This window comes from Cephus cinctus, unplaced genomic scaffold (genome assembly GCF_000341935.2).
Source record: "Cephus cinctus unplaced genomic scaffold, Ccin1 Ccin1_scaffold1559, whole genome shotgun sequence".
NCBI lineage: Eukaryota > Metazoa > Arthropoda > Insecta > Hymenoptera > Cephidae > Cephus > Cephus cinctus.
In genome coordinates, this window is record NW_014333874.1 from 14,789 (window position 1) to 39,549 (window position 24,761).

General features: G+C 34.4%; 5 protein-coding genes across 10 annotated transcripts; all 5 read right to left on the bottom strand.

Annotated features, from left to right (window-relative positions):
• Nucleotides 1-136: 136 nt before the first annotated feature.
• LOC107273320 (odorant receptor Or1-like) lies at nt 137-6,234 on the bottom strand. 4 transcript variants are annotated; one of them, XM_015751400.2, is made up of 10 exons: nt 6,135-6,234; nt 5,912-6,052; nt 5,568-5,798; nt 5,126-5,488; nt 4,858-5,062; nt 4,622-4,777; nt 1,100-4,569; nt 924-980; nt 492-843; nt 137-430 (listed from the first exon to the last, which is right to left on the bottom strand). In XM_015751400.2, the coding sequence occupies exons 2-7, from the start codon at nt 6,007-6,009 to the stop codon at nt 4,516-4,518; spliced, it is 1,107 nt and encodes a 368-aa protein (XP_015606886.1). In that variant the 5' UTR covers nt 6,010-6,052; nt 6,135-6,234; the 3' UTR covers nt 137-430; nt 492-843; nt 924-980; nt 1,100-4,515. The 4 variants fall into 4 exon arrangements, with proteins under 4 accessions (XP_015606886.1, XP_024946411.1, XP_024946410.1 ...); XM_025090643.1 differs by lacking the exon at nt 6,135-6,234 and having other exon boundaries at nt 492-620; nt 5,568-6,007; XM_025090642.1 differs by lacking the exon at nt 6,135-6,234 and having other exon boundaries at nt 5,568-6,007.
• Nucleotides 6,153-10,401, bottom strand: LOC107273321 (odorant receptor 67c-like). The gene is made up of 5 exons (XM_015751401.2): nt 8,702-10,401; nt 8,201-8,557; nt 6,594-6,798; nt 6,365-6,520; nt 6,153-6,285 (listed from the first exon to the last, which is right to left on the bottom strand). Exons 1-5 carry the CDS (start codon nt 9,061-9,063, stop codon nt 6,229-6,231), a joined length of 1,137 nt encoding a protein of 378 aa, XP_015606887.1. The 5' UTR covers nt 9,064-10,401; the 3' UTR covers nt 6,153-6,228.
• On the bottom strand, nt 9,219-13,969 carry LOC107273319. The gene is made up of 9 exons (XM_025090644.1): nt 12,964-13,969; nt 12,680-12,884; nt 12,441-12,596; nt 12,308-12,361; nt 11,396-11,775; nt 10,937-11,317; nt 10,652-10,856; nt 10,425-10,580; nt 9,219-10,345 (listed from the first exon to the last, which is right to left on the bottom strand). The coding sequence occupies exons 1-9, from the start codon at nt 13,770-13,772 to the stop codon at nt 10,289-10,291; spliced, it is 2,403 nt and encodes an 800-aa protein (XP_024946412.1). The 5' UTR covers nt 13,773-13,969; the 3' UTR covers nt 9,219-10,288.
• Nucleotides 13,970-14,101: 132 nt separating this feature from the next.
• Nucleotides 14,102-18,198, bottom strand: LOC107273315 (pre-mRNA-splicing factor ATP-dependent RNA helicase DHX16). Of its 2 annotated transcripts, none has more exons than XM_015751390.2 (13): nt 18,029-18,162; nt 17,571-17,762; nt 17,336-17,504; nt 17,012-17,253; nt 16,744-16,946; nt 16,375-16,670; nt 16,012-16,316; nt 15,704-15,861; nt 15,365-15,638; nt 14,855-15,290; nt 14,683-14,788; nt 14,432-14,608; nt 14,102-14,357 (listed from the first exon to the last, which is right to left on the bottom strand). In XM_015751390.2, exons 2-13 carry the CDS (start codon nt 17,731-17,733, stop codon nt 14,226-14,228), a joined length of 2,661 nt encoding a protein of 886 aa, XP_015606876.1. In that variant the 5' UTR covers nt 17,734-17,762; nt 18,029-18,162; the 3' UTR covers nt 14,102-14,225. The 2 variants fall into 2 exon arrangements, with proteins under 2 accessions (XP_015606876.1, XP_024946416.1); XM_025090648.1 differs by having other exon boundaries at nt 14,189-14,357; nt 17,571-17,737; nt 18,029-18,198.
• A 2,267-nt stretch (nt 18,199-20,465) lies between these two features.
• On the bottom strand, nt 20,466-24,720 carry LOC107273316. Of its 2 annotated transcripts, none has more exons than XM_015751395.2 (11): nt 24,507-24,720; nt 23,955-24,284; nt 23,641-23,883; nt 23,057-23,317; nt 22,708-22,980; nt 22,429-22,620; nt 22,081-22,362; nt 21,392-21,554; nt 21,059-21,297; nt 20,708-20,977; nt 20,466-20,637 (listed from the first exon to the last, which is right to left on the bottom strand). In XM_015751395.2, exons 2-11 carry the CDS (start codon nt 24,013-24,015, stop codon nt 20,576-20,578), a joined length of 2,046 nt encoding a protein of 681 aa, XP_015606881.1. In that variant the 5' UTR covers nt 24,016-24,284; nt 24,507-24,720; the 3' UTR covers nt 20,466-20,575. The 2 variants fall into 2 exon arrangements, with proteins under 2 accessions (XP_015606881.1, XP_015606880.1); XM_015751394.2 differs by lacking the exon at nt 24,507-24,720 and adding an exon at nt 24,347-24,500.
• Between the last annotated feature and the right edge of the window lie 41 nt (nt 24,721-24,761).

Here is a 24,761-nt window from a genome sequence, read left to right on the forward strand (position 1 = left end):
CCCAGCTTAATCTACACTTAGGAAGTCCATGCATTTTTGGCATTAGGGGTGGAGCGGAAAAATTATTTTTGCAGCACTAAAACAGCCTTTAATTAGCCTTTAATTATGGCATAGGTTATATGTTGAAACTCCTATGTGGTCGCCCTAGGTTTTTTGACATCCGTGAGGAGGAATTCCAGGGAATCCGAGGTTCCTAGGGAGAACTCAGGTTCCGGCAGACCAAGAGAGTGTGGATCTTCTTCCACTGTTTCTTGCGATCTTGCTGCTGGTACTGACTGTGGAATAGCCTCTTGAGCTTCTGCAGACGCATTCTCAGCGCTCGATTCGAAGTCAGATCCCTCAGCTTTTGCCGTATCGACATTTCGTCGCCACTCAACACATTTCTTAATATGATTAACCCAGCTACATATTATGGGTCAATAAAAAGAAACTGCAAAATACATGATAATAACAATATTTTAGAAAAACTGCCATCATTAACGTAAACGTACCAAAAAGTCGGTGATCTCATCATTCGATATGATGGATGGAGCGTCCATCTGTATACCCTTACATATGTTCCAGGAAGAAATATCTGCATCCTTAACAGATACTGACGGACTGCGACTCATGTCCAGAAGCTGTAAAGAAATTTAAAAAATATTTTTAATTAGGAAAAAATTTTAAAAATTAATTCACACTTCATGCGATTCCTAAATGTTCTCTAGCGAGAACTGTACTTCCTCTTGCGTAGATAAAAAAAATTACAAAGTTAAATGAAAAATAATTTTTAAAATTTATACACGCCTCACACGACTTCTGAACGTTCTCTAAGGGAGCTTAAGTTTCTTCTTGTGAAACAACCTGCGAAGAAAATTAAATAAGCAAAAAAAAAGTTCAAAAGAAAAAATAGCAAAAGAAGTAGAAATAATACTAATATGCACCTGACGCGACTCCATCGTCTCAGAATGCATTTAAATTTCTTCACTCGCCAGATCAGCCTGTAAAATAAGCAAACAAATTTAAGAAAAAAGAGAAAACAAATCAATAAAAGTTTTAAAAAACTCATGCGCATTTCATGCAACTCCGTGCTAAAAAATAGGGAAAAAATTATACGCACCTCGAACGATTTACCCTTCCGTAAATTACGGAATCATATTCAATCTTCGCGTTAATCTCCATAACGCCCTTTGAAAAAAACACTTTGTACAATTTCGATTAATGCTTAACACAAAAATAAAATGACAATAAGATTAATATAAGTATAAGGTTAAAGTATGATAAGTGTAGGATAAGGTACCGAGTAAGGAGTAAGAGATAAGGTCAAATACAATTCTACGGTACAGGTAGGGTTAAGGTAGAATTAATGTGAATCTGCAGTGCGTTACCTACGCACAGATAAGGTGAACTTTAGATGACGAGTCTGTAATATAAGTTGGGTAAAACTCGGAATAAAGGTAAGAGTGGGGACACCACAGGAATTCTCTCTGGTCGCCTTCGTGTTCCCCTTTATTATTTCCAGCGCGCTGAGGCTAAGCAGCTGGGAAATTTGGAAAAATCGACTGTAGGAGTAAGGGGAAGCTGCACCTGATGCACGATATTTGGATTTTAAAACGTTGGGAGTAGCCGAGGATTTATTTATAGGCTACGCCGGGAAGCGACGTACGTCACACATGATAGGATCCCGTTTCGTAGAAATTGTAAAATTTCTCTGTTTTCTGTGCTCTGTATGTGCGATTTGTCACAAACATTATTAACCCTTTCGCGACGGCAGTCTGCTCCGCCGTTGTACCGCCACTGTACGCGGCACCGTGCCTAAAAAGTGTGTACATAGATACACTGCGCGTCGACAGTCTTCGGTATTCTGAGTTAATAAAATCAAGAGATACTCTGCAGATATAGTAGAACTCGTTACCGACTATAATCGGTGCTCGTACACACAGGTCGGCGCTCGTAACGAAAGGGTTAATCTGTATTTTCTATATTTATGTACAATATATGAATTTATCGCACCAGGAGTAAATGAAGTGCTGCGTACTGACAGAAAGAACATGAAGTATCATAATTAAAAATTCTATTGATATTTTGGTTTGTGAATTTTAAAAAACGCTGCAGCACAAGACTATTAAGCTAACGAGACATTTAAGAAATACAAAAGAGCTGAAAAGTTCATTTATTGCTTTTGGGAATCTGGAAAAACATTGTATGGGTTAATAATATGTATGATTCATTTAATTATGTAATATAAAAGAATTTTTTACGATTGTGATTGAAATTTACTCCATTATGTGATTATGATGAAGAACGCACAATTTCAACATTCTTCTTTCGTCCTCTACAATTTGATCACAATTTTCTGTTCCAGATAAGCTGCATAAACAATGCTTCAATATTTCCAATTGTCCACAGATCTGAGTCATTAATCCAGGAATTGCAAACTGCAATATCCTTATGTAAATGGGTTAAGCAATAAACAATTAATGAAGAGAGACTATATAAGGCTGTCATGCCCTGAACGGCAGAGCTCGTTCATTGAAATCATTGAAAATGCCCCCCCCCCCCTAGTCATTGCCATTACAGTTGGTACAACCATAATTGTGTGATACCGTGTATACTTTTTGTAAAACGAATTTTCATAATCACTTTTCTTGACACATACCTACAAGTGTCGTCAATTTTTTGTTGTATTTTTTTTCCTAAAAATTCCATGACTGAGAAATTGAGAAAATCCAGCATGTGCATCGTGTCAATGATTTTTGTGTGCTTTAATAAAAATTTCAAAGCCTTGTAACAGTAACAGATCATTAAAAAAATAAATAAAAATTAATTACTCCTTAATACATTCAAGTTCTTCACGGGTGTAAAAATAACTGTTGCCGTGGATAGGGTAAACTTAAATAATGTGAGGAATGTGATTGAACTGTAAAAATTATAGAACAACTTTTCTTATTGTGAAAAACCAACAGGACGCCAGAAACCGCCTAGCGTGAAGAAAGCGAAGCACAAAGGAACTATGTGCATTGTAATTTGTCTAGACGTAGTGAACGATGCTGCCTATTCCGTTTTCTATTCAAGAATAGGTTTCATGTCTCATTAATATTATTATCATCTTTCACCCCATCATTTGTTACATCAACGAGTCCCCTTCGGATACTACCCCTTCAACATCTCGTACATCACAAACAAAAAATATAGTCTTCAAGAATGCATTATGACAAGCTGCAATTTTCTTATTACAGTCAATTACTTGCAACGTACAAAAAAAACAGGGCTGCAGTTAAACGTAAATGGTCTTGTTGCACAAATTCTAATTTTTAATGCATTTTGCCTCTATATATTAATATTACCACCCAATTCATATCTTTACACTGTGCCTCCAACTGCGAAACTCTACGGATATTTACATTGTATATGTATTTATTAGAAAAATTAAAACTGTTGTCATTGAGAATTTTCATGCATGCAAAAGAAATTATACACAATGCTTAATTATTCATATACTTTTGTAATGCCAGTTTTATAGTATCAGCTCTTCCTCCATGTCCAAATGACCGTACGGTTTTTTAAAATTATTTGAATTTGTCAAATTTCTAAAATAATATTTGTGAAAATTAAACAAGACTAAAATCTGGAGTCATCAAATCCGTAACCAGTGTATCATACATGAGGTTAATTGAAGCCGACATTATCGTTTTCAGTGATTATTGCAAATAAGAAATCCAGTAGAAAAACAACCTTGATGGACCATAAGTATATCAAGATTTGAATGAGAGAATCCATTGTTTTGGTCCATAGAACAAAGAATTTACTGGCTTCTGTATATTTCGCCTAAATAATTACAGATAAATACCATTGAAGTAACAAATCATTCATTATACTTGCAATGTATATAAACCTAGTATCGTGGTTACGTTGTTACCGAATCCATTGTTCCACTAAATCATGAGTCTGGAAAAATTTCTTAAACTACATATTCATCAAGTTCATTATTTGTCTTTCCTCTTTTTAATGTTTTCATGACTTTACAACTAGCGCCAATCTGCCTTGGAATTAAGTAGAAATCATTTGTGAAGTCATTCACATTATCTGGAGTACCACAAGTTGCAACAACGGCAAGAGATATACATATGATGGAGAGTACAAATGTTGTGTAATAATTATAAAAGATTTTAACACAAAATCAATGACTCTGATCATCTCATAATACAAATTTTGAAGAAAGTAAAAAACTCAGAGACTGTTTATGCATTTTGAAATTTGTCCATCGACTCTTGTACTGACTGTCGAAGAGCAACGGAACTCGACGTCCTCGATGATGACTTCCTCTCACCTAATATGTTGTATTTGAGACTGTCCACCTTACTTTATTATCATTTCTTGGAGTTCCTGATGTCTAAAGTTTCGTCTACATTTCTCAAATGAATTTTTTCACAAACAAACTGTCTTTTGTCATCTTATATAATTTTTGAATAATAGCCTTTATGGTAATGCAAGTTGGGGATCTACGTTTGAATGTGAATAGTCCGAATGATCCAATTAATTTGAAATTTGTTGCAGCGCATTATATGCGGTAAATGATGCTTTTAATATCTGTAAAAAAAATGTATGCATATAACACATCAAAGGTTATTTTATCCATTACCTTAATATACGGCTCGACAGATAAGGCAATAAAATATCCACTTTTGATTTGAATTGATCTTTCACTTCGTTTCATCATCATTAAAAGAGCCTTTTTATTATTGTTATCCAATAATATCCAATCCATTTCGTAAACCGCATCTCGAACTTCCATGCTCTGTAATTAATGTATAACGATAAGTGATAATTATTTTTGACAGTTGAATCTTCGTGAGTAATAAAAAACATTGGATCTACCTTAAGAATGACCTCGTTCCCGTACCAACAATAAAAAAATAGCTGGAACAGCATACAAAGTAAATAAAGTATCAACGGCATAAATTTCGCACTATCAACACTGTGTTTCGATAACTGATAAACACTGGAGCATAATGCAACGGCACTGGCACAAAATTGCACGATTGTAATCGGATTAGAAACACTCTCTACCGCGCTAGCAAATCTGTAAAAGAAATGCATTTGAAAAAAAAAACTATTGTCTTACTGCAATCAAAAGTTGTCTCACTTGAATATATGCTCGTGGTGTAATACGCAGTGAGTTAAGGAACTTAAAAATTCATCTCGATGATTGATATTGTACAAACGTGGCAGCTTGATCAAACGATATTTCAAAATGTCCAATTGAGAGCATATTTGTATCATAAGTCCGGAAATGAAACTATCAGTAGCCACATTTATGTAAGCTGCAGCCATAATGGCGATACACTGATGCACATAGGATAACCAAAATAATTTTAAAGAAGATAAATCATAAGGTAGCCATGATCTAAATGGTAAAATCCTTTTCCGACTTTCATTGGAAAGGGGTACAATTAGCATAAGTGCAACTGTTATCTGAACCAATATTACATAACGAAGTGTATTCCACCTAAAAGATTTATCAGTTCTTGTATATAAAATTGTTATCACAAATTTTATACATTATACTCTTTATACTCTTCCCAAACCTGGCTATCCCATCGTATCCTTCTTTTATTTCCACTTCCCGTTTATCAACTGCTACACAATAATCAGACGTCAACAAGTTTATCACTTTTAAAATTTTCCCACGTCCCGCCAAAATTTTTGCCACTCGCCAGCACGCGTTAGTGAACGTCACGAGCATAAATGAATTCATCGTGAAATCATCAATACTTTTTATATTGATGAACACGTCGATAAACTCGAATAACATGAAACTATACATTATAACGACGATTAGCAAGCTGTAGATATTGTAGAGAATTTTCATCCAGCTTAAGTAATCACTTGGTCGCCAGAGACCCCAGAATTTGAAAATTACAAAACACACCGGCAGAGTACGCATTGCGATATGGTGTCTTCTTCTTTGGCTATCGGACTATAATAAAATAGTAGTGGATCAAGAAGAGCCTTTGTCGTGTACCTCATTAATAGTTAGGTTATTCTCTTTGTAGTGATGCAACGGATGCACCTATGATATTATGCACACTGGCTTAAACGGTCTTCCTTCTAAGGCATTATTACATGAGAAATAATAATAGATTGGCTTTTACCATTATCCAATAATATTTTTATGATAACCAGTATAACTATAGGTGCTGGATATTCGAAGGATATTAATTTCAAGATAAGAGACTACTGCCACAACTAATCCATGGAGAATTGCTGGAGAAAGTTGTATGTCGAATACGACGCTTTAAGAATCTGCAAAATTAAGTGTTATTAATTATTTCTCTTCGGTAGATTATAAAGGTAATAATTATTATTAACCTGTTTTACCTACATTCATATATGCATCGAGGGACAGACTAATGGTGAAAGCAAATTTAAATATTACTGGTCTGCTGGTGCTTTGAATGATAATTGCAAGAGTTTTTCTTTCAATTACAGACAACTCAGTCCACTTCATATTATACGCAGCATCCCCGATCTCTAAACTCTGTAACAGAATATAATCTCAATTATCATATTTCGAATTTTTAATTATCTGACGTTTAAAAATTCTTATTCACCTTCAGCATCACCTCGTTACCGTACCAACAATAGATCAAAAGTTGGACCAATATACATGACATGTACAATATTAAATTATAAAATTCCGTTGTATTAACAGTACACCTCGAGAGTTTATAAATATTTGAACAAAGTACCACGGCACTGACAGTCAATTGAACGATTACAACAGCACTAAATTCATGTTTCACACCACCAGCACATCTGTAAATGATATACTTAACACCATGTTCCAAATAGACGAGGTATAGCCGGTAGCGGTTCTGCGCATTGGGACAGTGACGTCAGTGGACTCTCTTTTTCCCGATTAGCTGATTTTACGTGTATGTTGTGTCGTCACGCCGCAACTCCAGTTCCATTCTGAGGGGCCATCTCCTTAAGAATCGAAATTTAAATAAGTCCCCTCAAAGTAAAACTGATGTCGCTCTGAACCTGATGTCATTGGTCCCTGCGCGATCTTAACCAAAATACGATCGCTAGTGGCTATATCTCATCTATTTGTATCATGCTTAAGGCCATTCTACAATGCAATATAATAAGAAATAAGGAATAAGAAATAAGCAATAAGATCATCATTTGATATTTACGTAATTCCATTGGATCCTCCAATCAAGAAGGAGAAAATCGTTTTTAAAACCGAGCGTTTACTATGTCTCTACGATTTTTATGACGTCTTGGACATAGCAACGATACGGAAGCGGTTGCTAGGATCGCTAAGGATTTAACGGAGCACGAAACGTCATTGTCAAATGTCATTACCTGTCAATATATAAATATAAAAAAAAATGTGTATGCGTTTATTCATACAGATAAGTAAATCATTACTTCATTTTTAAAGTCACGATGATTTTTATCGTAGAGAAATTTTATTTCTCTAACGATATTGATAATGACCTCGTCTATAGAGCTGGTAATGACAGGTGACAGGTAATGACATTTGACAATGACATTTCGTGCTCCGTGAAATCCTTAGCGACCCTAGCAACCGCTTCCGTATCGTTGCTAGGTATTTCTAACGTAAGCCGTTATAAATTACGGAACGGAGCATGCTCGATGTTACTCATCACGTTTCGTGCTCCGTGAAGTCCTTAAAGACCCTAGCAACCGCTTCCGGTTCGTTGCTATGTCCAAGACGTCATAAAAATCGTAGAGACTTAGTAAACGCTCGGTTTTAAAAACGATTTTCTCCTTCTTGATTGGAGGATCCAATGGAATTACGTAAATATCAAATGAAGATCTTATTGCTTATTTCTTATTTCTTATTATATTGCATTATAGAATGGCCTTTAACGCTAGGTTTACAGGACGTCATTTTGAGAGACAAAAAAAATTACATAAACCATTAAAATTTCTCTTATACGACTTATGGTGACTTTAGTAAATGTAATGTTGTACAATATTAAATAGTCCAAATTAATAGTGTTTAATTATGTTGTTTTTGAATGAAATAAGTTGTTTTTTTAAAGAAAATAAGCGACTCCGTTCACGCGTTAGTTTGACCCGTGTCGGTATATATAGGTATATAAGAAATCTCCGTAAACCTAGTGTCATGCAGTAATAATCCAGTTTGAATGTTTCTTCAACATAATTGAATTATTCAACTAACCTTATTATATAATTATGATGACGAATACATTCCTCCAATATTGTACCATTACTTTTGCTCGAAGTCTTTTCGCAATTCGTTGATATGAGTCTGTGTTTCAATATTTCGAATTGCTCGCAAATCTGAATCATCATGCCAATTATGAAAAGATCCGTAGTTACGTTTATATACGCAGCGATGCTCAACGATGCGCACTGATGTATGTAAGATAACCAAAAAAGTTTCAAAGAAGAAAGACTATAAGGAAGCCATACTTTGTATGGCAAAGTTCGATGTTTTAAGTGACTGAATAAAGAGCCAATTGAATTTGAAAGAACAGAAGTCGTGACAAGAATCAAATAGCGACGTGAGTTTAACCTACAAATATTAATAAAGCAAGTTGTATCACTGATGCACAATAACCTAACCTAATTGGTTAAGCACTTTAATTCTTATCCCTTTAGCAATACTGCCGGTTGGAGTAGTAAGGGCCAAAATAGTGGATAGTAACGTGTAACAAACCATAAGATGTTATTAAATTTTTCTTGTATCTTAATCTCCTCGGGATCTCGTGCCTTGTAATAAATGCTTCCCACAAGCATTGCAATCAGTCCGATGATTTCGTTACGATGTCTCAAGACGCACACAGCCTTGAAGCAAGAATTGACCATTGACAGCAGGATAAATGAATTTGTCGTGATGTCATCAGTGTTATGAGTGTTCGTTATAATTTCCGTAAATTGCAAAATAGTGAGGCTACACATGCCAAACAGTGAGAGCGCGCTATAAATATTGTAGAAAGCTTTGAAACACCGAGAAGAGTCTGTCGGTCTCCATACACCGCAGAACTTGTAAATTCTAAAGTACAATGCAAATGGCGACATTGTTTGGTACGCGACACGCTATTATTTTACACTTATAACGAGAATCCAACGTTCTCTGAACCCTGCACTGTGCGGTATCTATTCTCCTTAGCGCATCATTAATTATTTACAATTTCCTGGTCATTATCGGATGTTATAATAGACCTCTCGTTGGCTTCTTACTACCCTACGCAACTGATTTATTAATATCCTCATTGTAACAGACATTAGAAAAGTTTTGCAATTATCTTATGATACGGAGTGCACAGTACAGGTGCATTTGTTAATAATGAGTAAAGTTATTGATTTTTTTAACTCTTCGTTAGGTGCGTGACTCAGACCTTAAACATTTTTCTCTTTAGTGCTCCATTAAACGTAATAGCTGTAAAAAAAAGAAAAAGAAAAAATCATAATCTGACGTTCAACATGACGTTCTTATTATGCCTTACGTATTATAATAAAATAATATTTACCAATAGACAAGTTAAAAAAAGTGTGTAATCACATGTGACGCATTTATCTTACTGGGGCTCCACCGGTGACCCCCCACGGTGCTGGAACGCATTTCTTGGGTTCGCAGGATCAAGAAACTATGTCGACTCTCGCGCCAACTACAGGCAATCGGCTGCACTGGGCACGGACCGCCGAGACTCTTTAGCCGAGTCAACTCTTGACTCCCCAAAAAACACTTAAGTACGTGTAAAAAACTACGCCGAGTACAGGAGTGCTGTGAGTTCCTCTAAAAATAATTATTGAAATCATATTATTAATACCAAGTACATAAGTCTCTACGTATATGCTTATTATACGATCTAGCACTAGCCCATTGTTTCAAATGTATTTTCAAAATTTCCTGTAACGCCTTTCTTGGTACTAACTTTCATGTACTTGGCATTAATAATACTTCTTGTTAGAGGAATTCGTAGCAGGTCTGTACTTGGCATAGTTTTTTACACGTAAGTGCTTTTTGGGGGGATTGAAATTTACTCGAATTATGTGTTTCCAGTAATCTTAGCTTCGCCTGTCACCGGCGACCCCTTTGGCATTCGACGTGTTAAAATGATCTATGGTCGTATACTACGCGCCTTAACCCGTTAGTAAGATCCACGCGCCTAACACAGAGTTAATAGTAGACAAGATTAATACAGTTTTTCTAATTTTATCTTTTCAGGTATTGACCATACGCTATTTTCAGACAGTTTTTCTAATCGTTATTATATTGCTTGAATTTGAATTATACGTCATTTCATTTTTCAGATGTTTGTTGCAACAAGTTGAATACTGAATATGATGCTTTTAATATCTGTAGTAAAGAAGAAAGACCGGTCTATTGAAAATTATTCAATTGTAAAACTTTTAAAAAGGAATTTTTAAGGACTAACACTTATATAAGCACTGAAGGACAAAGTTATTATGCCACCAATTGTTAATTGTATTGGTTTATTGGTTCTGATCATGATTATTAATAAATCCTTTCTTCGAGAAGGTCTCAATGATAACCAGTCCATTTTGTATAAATTGTCGCCAACCTCTATACTCTGGAATTTTAAGAGTAATACACATTTTATATATCAATGGTAGATACATACTTGTCTTTGGAGTTTAATACCTTTAGAAATAATTCGTTACCGCGATGGCAGTAAAAGAACAATTGGAATAACATGGAGATTAAATAAAATATTAAATTAATAATTTCAACGATCAATGTGCTATGCCTTGAAAGTTGATACATACTTGAGCACAGTGTCAAAACCGTTACAAAAAACTGCACGAAAATTACGGGTTCAAACATTTTTTCAATGATTTTGGCAAATCTACAAAGTTTCAAATAATTTTTTTTTAAACTTGCACCGAAACGTCGATAATCATTATAATCGATACAATCTATACTCACTTTATTATTCGATTATGATAACGAATGCATTTTTCCAAAATTTCTTTATACTCCTTCTTTGTCTCATTTTCAGTTTTTTTACTTCTTGTTAATATTATCAACTTCTCCACACGATGCTCCAGTATTTCCAGCTGAGCACAGTTTTGAATCATCAATCCCGGAATAAATGTGTCATTAGCAACATTGATGAAGGCTGCTGACGCCAGGGCAAAACTTTGATGCACGTAACTCAACCAAAATAATGTTAATGATGATAAATCATAAGGATACCATGCTCGGTTTGGTAAAACTCGTTTTTCAATATCATTAATTACCAAAGGTATCACAATGTAACATATTACCGTGATCGTTACCAGTATTGAATAATTCCGTGTAACTGACCTATTGATATAAAGAAACGATAAAAACAAATCAACTTCATTCAATTCAATGTACACTTTATCTATTCCATATACGAACCAAGCTATTAAATCATATTTCTTTTTTATCTTCTGCTCTACAAGATCCTCAAAATTTTCCAAGAACATATTAATCGCGTTAATTACTGCCTCGCGCTTTACTAATATATTCGCAATTTTACAGCAAACACTAATCATTGTCACAAGCATAAATGTATTGTTAGTCAAATTGTTAACGTCATCAAGCACTGTTATGCTATTTATCGCTTGAGACAGGGTGAAGCTATAAATGCAAAATGTCACAAATACTGTATAGCAATTGTACAAAAATTTGCTCCATGACGTATAATTAATTGGTCGCCAAAAACCACAAAATTGAAAAATTGTAAAGCACAATGGAAGTATATCCATCTTGTAGACCATTCTTTGGTATCCGACACTTTACTACTTTACATTGATAACGAGAATCCGACGTTATCTGAACTATTCACTGTACGGTATCTATGCGCCTGCGTCCATCATTAATTATTTACTATTTCCTGGTCATTATCGAATGTTATAATAGACCTCTCCTTAGCTTCTTACTATCTTACGCAGCTTGTTTATTAATGCACTCATTGTAACAGACAGTAGAGAAGTTTTGAAATTATCTTATGATACAGAATGCTCACTACAGGTGTATTTGTTAATAATGAGTAAAGTTATTGACTTTTTTTACCCTTAGTTAGGTGCGTGGTTCTCAGCTTAAACAATTTTTCGCTTTAGTGTTCTATTAAACGTAATAGTTATGGTAAAAAAGAAAAAAATCATAATCAGCTTTTGATAATTAAAATGGTCTATGGTCGTAGATCACGCGGCTCAACTCATTAACAAAATTTACGCGTCTAACACAGAATTAAAGGTGGAAAAGATCGATACGATTTTTCTAATCATTATTATACCGCTTGAATTTTAATGATGGTATGTTATTTCATTTTCCAGATGTTGGCTGCAACAAGTTGAATGCTGAGTACGATGCTTTTAATATCTGTAATAAAGAAGGAAGACTGGTCAATTGAAAATTATTCAATTAGAAAATTTTTAAAAAACAATTTTTAAGGACTGACACTCATATAAGCACTCAAGGACAAAGTTATTATGCCACCAAGTGTTAATTGTATTGGCTTATTGGTTCTGATCATGATCATCAATAAATCCTTTCTTCGAGAAGGTGACAATGATAACCAGTCCATTTTGTATAAATCGTTGCCAACCTCGACACTCTGCAATTTTAAGAGTAATACACATTTTATATATCAGTGGTAGATACTTGTTTTTGAAATTTAATGAATATCATTTCTAATACCTTCAGAAGTAATTGGTTACCGTGATGACAGTAAAAAAACAATTGGAATAACATGCAGATCAAATAAAGTATTAAACGAATAATTTCAACGCTCAATATGCTGTGTCTTGAAAGTTGAAACACACTTGAGCACAGTGTCAAAACCGTTACAAGAAACTGTACGAAAATTACCGGATCAAAAATTTTTTCAATAATTTTGGTAATTCTACAAAATTTCAAATAATTTTTTTCAGGCTTACATCGAAACGTCGATAATCATTATAATGGACACGATCTATACTCACTTTATTATTCGATTATGATAAAGAATACATTTTTCCAAAATTTCTTTATACTCCTTCTTTGTCTCATTTTCAGTTTTTTTACTTCTTGTTAATATTATCAACTTCTCCACACGATGCTCCAGTATTTCCAGCTGAGCACAGTTTTGAATCATCAATCCCGGAATAAATGTGTCATTAGCAACATTGATGAAGGCTGCTGACGCCAGGGCAAAACTTTGATGCACGTAAGTCAACCAAAATAATGTTAATGATGATAAATCATAAGGATACCATGCTCGGTTTGGTAAAACTCGTTTTTCAATATCATTAATTACCAAAGGTATCACAATGTAACATATTGCCGTGATCGTTACCAGTATTGAATAATTCCGTGTAACTGACCTATTGACATAAAGAAACGATAAAAACAAATCAACTTCAATTAATTTAATGTACACGTTATCTATTCTATATACAAACCAAGCTATCAAATCATATTTCTTTTTTATCTTCTGCTCTACAAGATCCTCAAAATTTTCCAAGAACATATTAATCGCGTTAATTACTGCCTCGCGCTTTACTAATATATTCGCAATTTTACAGCAAACACTAATCATTGTCACAAGCATAAATGTATTGTTAGTCAAATTGTTAACGTCATCAAGCACTGTTATGCTATTTATCGCTTGAGACAGGGTGAAGCTATAAATGCAAAATGTCACAAATACTGTATAGCAATTGTACAAAAATTTGCTCCATGACGTATAATTAATTGGTCGCCAAAAACCACAAAATTGAAAAATTGTAAAGCACAAAGGAAGTATATGCATCTTGTCGACCGTTGCTCATAAACTTCTATAAACTGCTTTCTTGGGGATCAACGTTGTTAGGCTTAGAAAAAAAAATCATTATTTATTCATTAGTACTAATTACAATGCCATGGACCCACTAGCATTTTTTATTTATTCGCTGCTACGGTATTATACTTATTACTGGACATTATCTATCTAACATTATATCATTATATAATGGGCGTGATGAGACATACAATTATCTGATATAAATAATGACAATGTTAATTGTGGTACTGAGAAATTGTCGTGGGAGGATAAAGGTTTCATTTTTTTTTAATATTATGAGATTTGTATAAATTACGAAATTTTTGTTAATAGTGCTTTAATCATTAAAAATTTGTCCAGCTATACAAGATTTCTTCTATCACATTACACTCGTATTCCTTGTATCGCGTTGCTCATCATAAAGTAATAAAAATCTTGATGTATTTAGTTTGTACCATCTGGACGTGCACGTCCTGTGACCTTTGGCATTTTCTTATTTGTCGAATCCTCAAGTTCTTTAGGTTTGTAATAATGTGGTGCTACCTCCAATAGCCATTTACTTTCTATTTCCGTGACCTATAATATAATTCATTAATAACGTATAAATATGTATAATAAATTTAAAATGCTTTATAATTATTCATTTCTACCTGTCGCATAAATTCCTTTGTCGTAAATACCAGTTCGTGATACAGTAGCCATCTTGGCAGCTCTTGAAATAGTGAACTGTTTGGATGAATAGAAACAGTCTGATTGTGTTTAGCAGTTTTATAGTGACCTCCTTTAGATAACCGTGCTACGTGATAAAAATAGCCTGCCGTTATCGCCTGAAACAAAATAACCCCCGTTCAGTTAATAATATTTATAATCTTTAATACAATACGATTATTGTAATACAGACCTTTCGGATATTGATAGTCTCGCTAATTCCAGAGACAAGCTCCATTTCTACGCGTTGCATAAGTCCTACCAATTGTTCTCGAACGTCTCTTGCTCTTTTCATGGATCTGTTAACAAAAAGTACTTACAATGTATAATAAAATATTACAAAATATTCTTCAATGCAACATTACCTATGCTGGATAAAATTTTCGTAACACCAATGTGTACTGAAATCACTTTGCTGCCATTGATTGTATACATTTAACAGGGTCAAATGATCTCCGCCAGGAACATGGAAGTTCTTACGAGCGGTATCAGCGTGAATGATTTTATCTTTAGGCCTGTAGAATATTGCTCCATTTACAGAAAGCATTGCTGCTATAGTAGCTACTTCCTCAGAACATCGATAACGCTCGCTAGCAAGTAACATCTTGGCCATCATTGGATCCAGTGGAAATTCCGCCATTCTACGACCAAGTTTGGTCAATTCACCACGATGATTTAGAGCACCAAGTGCATAAAGTTGCTCCAATGCCAATACGAGAGTCTCGTGAGGTGGAGGATCCAAGAAATCAAAATGAACCAAGTCATTAATGCCTAGTGCTTTTAAAGTCAGTACAGCATTACCTATTGCAGAAAAATTATAGTAAGTATTACTGGAAAGTATAGTTTCGAAACATATATACTATTAAATAATGTACCAAGATTAATTCGTTGAATTTCAGGAACTGTGTTGTCCTCTAGTTCATGTTGATAAGCCCATGCTGTGTAAAGCCTAAAACATTTTCCTGGCGCGACTCTACCAGCTCTTCCAGCACGTTGATTCGCAGAAGCTTTACTAATCGGCACCACCATTAAACTTTCCATACCGGTTCGTGAATTAAAATTATTCTGCTTTGCAAAACCAGGATCAATCACGTATACAATATTGTCTATGGTTAAAGACGTCTCAGCTATATTCGTAGCAAGTACCACCTGTACATTAATGCAAAATATATTACCTTAACTAATATAAGGAATAGAAATTTTTATAATTTTACCTTCCTGGCACCTGGTGGAGTCGGCTGAAATATTTTCGCCTGCATGTCACTAGGTAGATTCGCATAAACCGGTAGAATTAGAAGCTCAGCTAATTTCGTTCCTAATCGTCTCACTCTCTCCTGCAGCATTTCCTGGCACGTCTCTATCTCGTCCTGACCTTTGTATTAACATCTTAGATTAACTCAGTGACTGCGATTTGGCGACCATCTTAAATCTCCATACTGAGGCACACGAGTGTCTTCAGTTATACTGGTTCACTGATCGCCAATTAGCAAAATTCTTAATAATTAATTATCAAATTATCTACCTGTAAGGAATACTAATATGTCACCAAACGGTTGAGTCGCGTGTATCTGAAGAATGGATACAACGCAGGCATCAATATAATCAGCTTCCGGAGCTTTTGTGTAATAAATATCAACAGGGAATCGTCGTCCTGGAATGCGGAAAATTGGAGCATCGTCAAAGAATTGACTGAACTTCGTAGCGTCCAAGGTAGCTGAAGAAATTAAAAGCTTTAGATCTGTACGAAAGCGTGTAATATCCTTTACTAATCCAAACAGAATATCTGTATGTAAAGTACGTTCATGAGCCTCGTCTATGATCATGACACTGTAAATAAAAAGAATAACGTCATTATTTTAAAAAACTTGAATCAATAGAAACTTACCTGTACGATGCTAAATCGGGCTCACTAAGAAATTCACGATGCAGAGTTCCATCTGTCATATATTTTATACGAGTACGCTGAGATGTACAATCCTCAAAACGAATTGCATAACCAACTTCATTACCAAGTTTCACTGCCATTTCATGAGCTACTCGTGCAGCTACAGACATGGCAGCTACTCTTCTCGGTTGTGTACATCCAATTATTTTCCCATCCTCCGTGAAGCCGGATTCGTATAAGTATTGAGGGATTTGTGTAGTTTTTCCTGATCCTGTTTCTCCTTCAATAATTAATACCTAATGAAGATATATTATTGTGCTAGACTTTAGAAACTGTACGCTAAGAGATTTTTATTTCTTTGAAAGATACCTGGTGATCTTTAATAGCTTGAACGAGATCCTTTCTGAATGGATATATAGGTAAACTTTTTTTTGTTTCCTCGATTGTTGTCAATGCTTTTGTTTGAGGTGGTGGTGACAACTCACGTTTTTTATCCTTGGTACTACCAGGCATACGCAACGCTTGGACAAACTCAACTTCATCCTCGAGAAGAAGTTCATAATCTTGTTGTGCTGTAAGAAAATATTTTTTAATGCAGATGTTTATTAGCAATTGATATTTTACCGTGGATGTATACCTTTTCTATCTTTGGCGCCAAAGCGGAATACTGCAGAGGACATTTGATCTGATTCCCATTTACTTTGCTCGGATTGTGGTGGTTCTATATCAACAGTTTCTGCTTCAATAGCATCCTTTCCCTTTTCATGAGGCATATGATAACGTTGCACACGTTCCAACTCTCTGGCTCTTTCATGCTCCTTTGCTAATTTTAGTAATTGTTTTTTATGCTCTCTTTCTCTTTTTTCTCGTTCAGTCAAACTGAAAAGAAGCAATCAAATATTTCTGAAGAAATCCTAATTAAGAGTTAGTCATCTTTTTCACAAAAATATAAAACAATTACACTTCATCTTCAAAAAGGTATTCATCATCCAAAATATCAGCCTCCAACTCCGCAACCTTGTCTTCTTTTCTTTTCTCCAAATATTTTCTACGTGATTCCACACGCAGTTTCGGCACAAGTTTTTCCCTTGAATCAGTTTCCATAACTTTGAGTCTTTTTGCTGCTTCAGCTAAAGAAATTTCATTCCAAGTGATAATTAAATATTTCCATGTATATTTAAGTATAATATACGCACCAGCTCCAGAACCTGCAGGCATCGCAACCTTGCGTACTTTGGAATCATCTTTAGCTTTAAGACGACTAGCAAATTCATCTCTTTCCTTAATATCTTTTTTACGCCTTTCTTCCTCACTGTCACTGTCTTCGGTTGAAGACTCCTTTCTTCTGTATTTACTCATTTTTCTATATAAGGATATGTATACTGATCCTACAAGTTTTACGAGGTTACGAGTAACAGAATAATGACAGTACCTGATTTTCTAAGAAAACTATTTCTTTAAACCTAGTTCGCGTATAAGTATGATAAAAAATAACATTTATTAAATGTTTAAAAACATTCGATTACATTCGTTGTCGGCTTTTAGGTTACGACAATCATTTCATCACATCTTCCTGAACAATATGTTTACTAATTATCTAGACTTCTAGAGACATAAAACGTAATTCTATATTAAGCTATAATCAGAAACTTACCGTAGCGAAAATAATTTGACGTATAATCACTTTTCACTTTTATACAGTACAGATAACCTTTTAAATTCTTAGTCGATTATCGCCGCTGTCAGGATGTTTCGTTGCCGAGCAACGGGATCAATTGAAATACCGGGAAAAGTAGTACAAAGTAGTACAAAAACGAATAACATATGACACTGAGATATGTTAGTTAATAAAAATCGAAAAAGAATATATGAATATATGTGTTTTCATCGGGTATAAGAATAAAATAGTAATTAGAATACATGTATTGTACAGATTTGTAAAATCTTAAACAATCGCTTTCATGCCACACCAATGGACCATCAATATCGTCAATTAATATGTGACAATATAGCAACTCAATCAACAATATTCAATGAATAATACGTTACCCATTTGTATGTTTTAATTGGAGTTAAAAGAGAGTTAAATAAAAGAGTTAAAATGTATGCATTGTACATGAGCAAAGCCATTAGACTTTAGCCACCCGTATTTTATTTGCTGTTCTACGTGGATTCGGTCATTTTTATTTTAAATAAAGATATCCCAGAAACGGTGCATCGTATCAAAAATTATAAAAAATGAAAGTTTTGTGTTTTTTTAGTATCTACAATAAAAAAATATTAAAAACATTTTTTTAGTAATCTAAACCTGTTAAAAAAAAAAGAAATATACAATGTTTTTTCCTGACCAAAAAACGGCCGGATGTCCCAATTTGTAATTTTACACAAAATTCATATTCTGTCTTTAAGAATATTAAAAAATTCCGTAACACCGATATCGACGGGGCTTTGATCAGGACAAAAATATTTTGTGTATTTTTTTTTAATTTTTCGTTTAAAACTACCCAAAAAATTTTTTTATATTTTTTATTGTAGATACTAAAAAAACACAAAACTTTCATTTTTTATAATTTCTGATACGATGCACCGTCTCTGGGATATCTATGTTCAAAATAAAAACGACCGAATCGACGTAGCACAGCAAATAAAATACGGGTGGCTCCTGATGGAATCGCTCACATACGTCTACCTGGTCATTTAGTCCAAATACAACACCTAAAATTAGTACGCCCATTTCATTATTTGGGTAAAATGATATTCAGGTGGTGCATTAAGGCTGATTAACGCGATATACATTTGTGAATTACAAGTATACTTACCATATATTTTAAGTTTCCTTTAACTCCAGGTAGATTATGTTTATTGACGAAGATTAACGCAAGTGGTAAATTTCAGTTGCAATAAGATCATCTTTTGAGTATAGAGTACAAGTCGATCATACGGTTTAGATAAAGTGAAGTACGTCGAATTATGAAAAGAAACTGTCGAAATGTGCATACGTAACAGAAAATAACATTCTTCGCTAGGTTAGATAATTAACAGATACTAAAAACTGCGATGAAAATACCTCAATGCATAGAAGTTGCAAAGTTTAAATAGAAATATTAAAAATTGACAAATATACTTCGAGAAGGCACTACTTGCCGTCAAGTAGTAGTCGAAATGGTGGTTAAAATAAATTTAAAATCAGGTAGCCGAAAAGATGGGAGACTGCCTGGTACATACACTATAAGGTACACCGGTTCAGTTGTCATCAGCTGTCATTCTTCCACATTCTTCCCTCAGTTGATGTCCTAGACCTGTGCGTCGTTTCTTTTGCTCGCCCTTCTTTGTGTTACCTGTGTTCCTTTTTTCTTCTGCTGGGCTATATCTTCTTCGTGATATCACGTCAATATTACTCTGAACTCCATAGTAAACACGCCAAGAGAGCTTGAGCGGTGGGGAATCTTAGGTTGGTGGTAGCATACCTTACTGCGCTCTCTAGGGAAGTAATCTCTTCTGTTTGCGTTCGCTTGCACTACTCTATTTGGCGTATATACATATATTTAGGTGCATTTGCAGTCACCTGGTACTTCTGATCACCCTCTGTGTTAGAAAAGCTTTCTCGCGGGAATCAACGATTATGGGCTTCACTTCCGGTGGCGAACGTGGTTTTATACATATATCCTGCTTCGAGTTTTGGCTTATTACGAGAATGATCGAGATTGCCCCTAAAGCATGAAGCATTCAAATACGTTCTAGAAACATTGTTGATATATATCAATCTACTTGTTATATTTCAACAATGTCTCTAAAATGTATCTGAATGTTTCGTGCTGTATGAGTGCAAGTGTAAATTTATGGTCTCTTCAGAATCTCCCCCCTTCGGCCGTTAGCTACTCCCACAATGTTTCTTTGCGGATCTTTAATCATGTTTTCTTACGTTTCTGCTTCTCATTCTGTACCTCTGCCACTGAGGGAAAAGCCAATTAATTTGTTTATTAAATTTCTAATGCTGTGAAGTAGTGTGTATAAATAAAATGACTGCAAGACAACCTCAGCGCTCTTACTGGTCTAGTACAGGAAAAAAAGTTAATAATTATCAATGAAAATACCCAAGACCTTGGCATTAGAAGCATTCCATCCATTTAACTCACATTAATATAAAACCATATTTGACTTAGTACATTTCAATCAATTCAATGAATAAAGTAGTTAATTTTTACTGCACCAGACGCGACAGTAGCTCATCATCTTTTGGTACAATCCATGCAGGTTCTTTACCTTCAGAAAATAAAAAAGATAATATTATACCTTTACTTACAATTTTATAAGTAATATAATTTATACCTACATGTCGATTTTTCTACTAGAGTAGATACATTCAGTGATTTAATTAATTTCCCCAACCCCTTGTAATCCTCTACATAAAATAAATTCTGTTCACTGCTGGAACGATCATTAAACAGGATATTCACTGTGTCATAATTGTAAGATTGATTTTGCCCTCGTATAATAACCATTGCTAATACTTCATGTCCTGCATTTCGCAAAGATTTAATTTGTTCAACAGCTACTTGGATCTTACTAGTATCTTCAGAATGTTCTCCGTCCGTTATAAATACTGGGAAACAATATACAATTAATAAATAATAAAATATCACACGCAATTAAGAAATAGTTATAAAAGTTAGGTGGAACTCACGTGTCATTGTCTTTGAAAGATTGGAGTGTAATACAATGCTACTGGCAGTATCCACCGCATTAATTAGACTCGTGGTAAGATCATTGATTTCTTTATCATCCTGACTAAGTCCTCGATTTAGAATTAATTGATCGGCCAATGAATTAATAGCAGAGCACTCGTTAGTCTGATTAAAATCAAATATTACTTTTGATCGTTTAGAAAATGTAATTAGGCCCAGTGGATGCGTCTTGGAAAGTCTGTTAATAAGAAATATAGATTTCAGTTTAGTTGATAAATGACATAATACTAATTAAATTGAATTTTAATATATAAAATGTGTACATGACTCACGGAAAATAATTGCGAATAATAACGCTTGCCAATTTAAATTGTTCTGCCAACCATCTATTCAGAATGCTTATACTGTCATCAATCACGAAGAGAATACCACTTTTCGGTACATTTGTCAATTTGCTTATCCTGTTTGTAAGAGTCGATACTACATCAGAAGTTTCTGCAAGGGAGAATCGCCACTTTACTCACTTGCAGCATAAAAGGATGAATAAAGGTGTAAAAATGAGATAATACTCAAACATTAAGTGCTATTATTTACAAATATTGTTATTTATGTCCATTAACTTTCGTTTGATTAATAGCAAACACCACTGTTTCAGAATCCGATCTACCATCATCCACGTGAACTAACTCAAATTGAATGCCAAGAACGATATCGTTATCATCGATTACGTCATCGCTGGAATTCAGCAATCTTTGCAAATCTTCATCGAGATCAGCTACCCTTAAATTTTTTCCAAGAGCAGAACAACATGTGAAGTTTTCGTTTTGATAATTAGTAGAGACCTTATCAATTCTCTCAGGCGTATCCATTGCATTAACCGAAATCTTCGTATTTTTATTTCCATCATAACTCTGATCTATTTTATTTTCAGCAATGGACACAGAAGTTATAAAACTCTTTTCCGCTTGGCTGTTTGCACGTTTTGAATTTTTCATGCCATAATCTTCTAAATGGAACTTACCATTGGAATAAGTATCATTTGAATAAGATATACGGCACAATACAGGTTGTTTAGTTCCATTACAAGGTAAACCATAAAATAAAGGCAGACCACGAGCCTCTCTATCTAAATTAAGACAAGTATTGGACTCTGCCTTTGGCAATGACGACTCGTCATCTCCAAGACACCAGGAACTTCTTGCACCAATTCCATTTCGTTTGAGTACTTCATTATTTTCATCTATCCATTTGTATTCTCCATCAATATATTTTGTACGACCGCCAACCCAGAGATGATCCAATGCTGTAGATATAATTAATCGTAGACGCGTAATATCATAAATTTCTTAATCTAAACTTATATACTCACACAGCTCTGTCATTTTTTCAAGAATCAATGCAAGTGTTTTGAAATCAAATATACTAGCCACATGACCGTAATAATATTCGCAATAGTGAATTCCTTCTTCATATGTCATATAACTTTCAGAAATCTTAAGCCAAGAATCTTCCATTGCTATGTAAAGATTGTCATTTTCAATGATTGGATTGTCCGGAATTACTAGGAGCATTAAAAAAATGATGTTTAATTAATGTAATACAGAACAGTTAAAAAATTATAAAAAATAAAAGGATAAGAAAACTCTACCATCTTGACATAGAAATGGTCTACGCTTTTCGCAATCCACATCAAGAAATACGGGAGTGATGTGATGAGGACACAAATGTCTATCAAGAATGAGACACCTTCCTGATCTCTGCCGATTACATTCCTCGTCAGATAGAATTATTGGATGGCCTGGAAGCCACGGAGGATAAAGAGACACGTTAGACTTTACAGATGGCAATTTGCAACCTGAAGAAATCCAAGACCAATCATATCCATCAGCACTCCAAGCTCCTAACCAGATGCTCTCCATTGCTAAAAAGAATTACATCTCTTAGTTATATATAAATACAATTAATATTATTATATAATATTTATACAGTTAACTTACATGGTCTACTTTTCATCATTGCAGCTGCTATTGATACAGCAACGTCATTGCTAAATATCAATGCCATATGCTTTTCACGCTTACGGCATTCCACTTGAGCCTCTTTCCAAGTTATACCACCGCCATTGAGTTTCTTGACGCCAAAATTATTTAAATCTTCATTCTCCTCGTTGACAACCGTATACAGTGTATAAAGATAACCGTTGACACTGATGTTGGCAGTCTCGATAATCTTCTCTTTGTCATGTACCTTTCTTTTATCTAAGTACGTCAAGATAAATAATGAATGTGCAGAAACAATAGAAAGAAAATCTCGATGACAATTTATTATTGCTACAAGCAAATTTATTGCGCGTCATCTACTACACGTGCCGCTAATAATTGCTTCACCAAGAGTCGTCCTGACTAATCGCGATAAGTAGTCGCGTATACTTTGGCCATGAATACATAAGAATTTATGAGAGCCATAAGTATTATTTTTTACAGCGAGTTTTTGCAACTTTCAAGGAAGTGGTGACACATTTGTAATACATTATTAATTATTGCTTAATTATTTGATTAGAAAATATTTTAATATATTTTACCTATTGTCTCACAGATGCAAGGTCTGCGCAGCTGACAATTCTCTGGCAGAAATCGTGGCACATCGTGACCCTGTCTATCTATTATTAGACAATTTCTGTCTTCGTGTAAATGATTCGGAAGTTCGTACCAATTTGGATATGCAGAAAGCACCATGTCTTTTGGAATTATTAAATTTTTATTTGTCCACAACCAATCGGAATTCACGTCCTTTCTTCGGCCTCCTATCCAAAGCCCGTCGTATTCTAGAAAAATAATATTTTTTATATATGCTACTATTTTTCAGGCAATGTTTATATATGCTTGTTATACTGACTGTAATTAGATTCGGCTAATTTTTGCGATAACCATTTTTGCATATCCTTATTCGATATCATAGCCAGTCTGCTTTCTATATTTTTGTTTTCGTTACTAGTCCCTGTCAAATTATTAGCAACGTTGTTATTAGAATTAATAGTTGTATCATGAATATATTCATTGTTTTCACGTTTCCTATATAAAGTGCACAGTGCTTCAGCTTCGTCCCAAGATACTCTTTTTCCAATAACAAGGAAAACATGCACAATATCTTTTTGATCAATCACACCTGTCTCGGGATTTTTTGAACGATACTCAAAATACTCAAGAACCTCGTTGTATCGTTTACCTGCGAAATGATGTTATTTTATTTTAAGATTTTTTAAATGATTTTTTCTTTTGTTCATATACCATAATTCAACGCGCTTCCAATTCTGAAAATCAGGATAACCCCGAAGAGCAACTGTGTAGATATCATTGAAATTTTTACTCAATGCACTTTTTGGAAATTATTATCAAGAAAGAAACACCTTAACCTCAAGATGAATTATGCTCGACTGAAAGTGCTAACCATTCCTTTAGTAATTCTTGTAAGCCCGACGTCCAATTTTGATCTGCATGTCAAGACACGGATTTCTAGGAATAATGAGCAATTCCGATTGAGAAGCAATGCCAGCGATAATGCAACTGCGGCAGGTGCATTGTTCTTTCTACTCGCTGCATATTCTTGCGTTCCAGAAACATTAATGATGATTAGTGAAAAAAATGTATTAGATTCTAATTTGAATAATAGAAATTATCTTAGTTGTTAATTTAATACGGTAAT

Bases quoted from the DNA above. Each gene is read 5' to 3' on its own strand.
- LOC107273321 (XM_015751401.2), bottom strand. From the start codon at position 9,063: ATGTCGCCATTTGCATTGTACTTTAGAATTTACAAGTTCTGCGGTGTA. The intron at 6,521-6,593 runs GTGAATAAGAAT...ATTCTGTTACAG, and splicing joins GTAACGAGGTGATGCTGAAG to AGTTTAGAGATCGGGGATGC. The intron at 6,286-6,364 runs GTAGGTAAAACA...TTAATTTTGCAG, and splicing joins CCCTCGATGCATATATGAAT to ATTCTTAAAGCGTCGTATTC.
- LOC107273316 (XM_015751394.2), bottom strand. From the start codon at position 24,413: ATGATATCTACACAGTTGCTCTTCGGGGTTATCCTGATTTTCAGAATT. The intron at 22,363-22,428 runs GTGAGTATATAA...TTATATCTACAG, and splicing joins TGAAAAAATGACAGAGCTGT to CATTGGATCATCTCTGGGTT. The intron at 21,555-22,080 runs GTAAGTTCCATT...TCTCCCTTGCAG, and splicing joins AAATGATACTTATTCCAATG to AAACTTCTGATGTAGTATCG.
- LOC107273319 (XM_025090644.1), bottom strand. From the start codon at position 13,772: ATGCATATACTTCCTTTGTGCTTTACAATTTTTCAATTTTGTGGTTTT. The intron at 12,597-12,679 runs GTATTAGAAATG...TTAAAATTGCAG, and splicing joins GTAACCAATTACTTCTGAAG to AGTGTCGAGGTTGGCAACGA. The intron at 10,857-10,936 runs GTGAGTATAGAT...GAAACTTTGTAG, and splicing joins TATCATAATCGAATAATAAA to ATTTGCCAAAATCATTGAAA.
- LOC107273315 (XM_015751390.2), bottom strand. From the start codon at position 17,733: ATGAGTAAATACAGAAGAAAGGAGTCTTCAACCGAAGACAGTGACAGT. The intron at 15,862-16,011 runs GTAGATAATTTG...GTTAATACAAAG, and splicing joins CATATTAGTATTCCTTACAG to GTCAGGACGAGATAGAGACG. The intron at 14,609-14,682 runs GTCTGTATTACA...ATTTTGTTTCAG, and splicing joins AGACTATCAATATCCGAAAG to GCGATAACGGCAGGCTATTT.
- LOC107273320 (XM_025090643.1), bottom strand. From the start codon at position 5,926: ATGCGTACTCTGCCGGTGTGTTTTGTAATTTTCAAATTCTGGGGTCTC. The intron at 5,063-5,125 runs GTGAGACAACTT...TTTCTTTTACAG, and splicing joins CACCACGAGCATATATTCAA to ATTTGCTAGCGCGGTAGAGA. The intron at 4,570-4,621 runs GTAATGGATAAA...TTTTTTTTACAG, and splicing joins CTGTCGAGCCGTATATTAAG to ATATTAAAAGCATCATTTAC.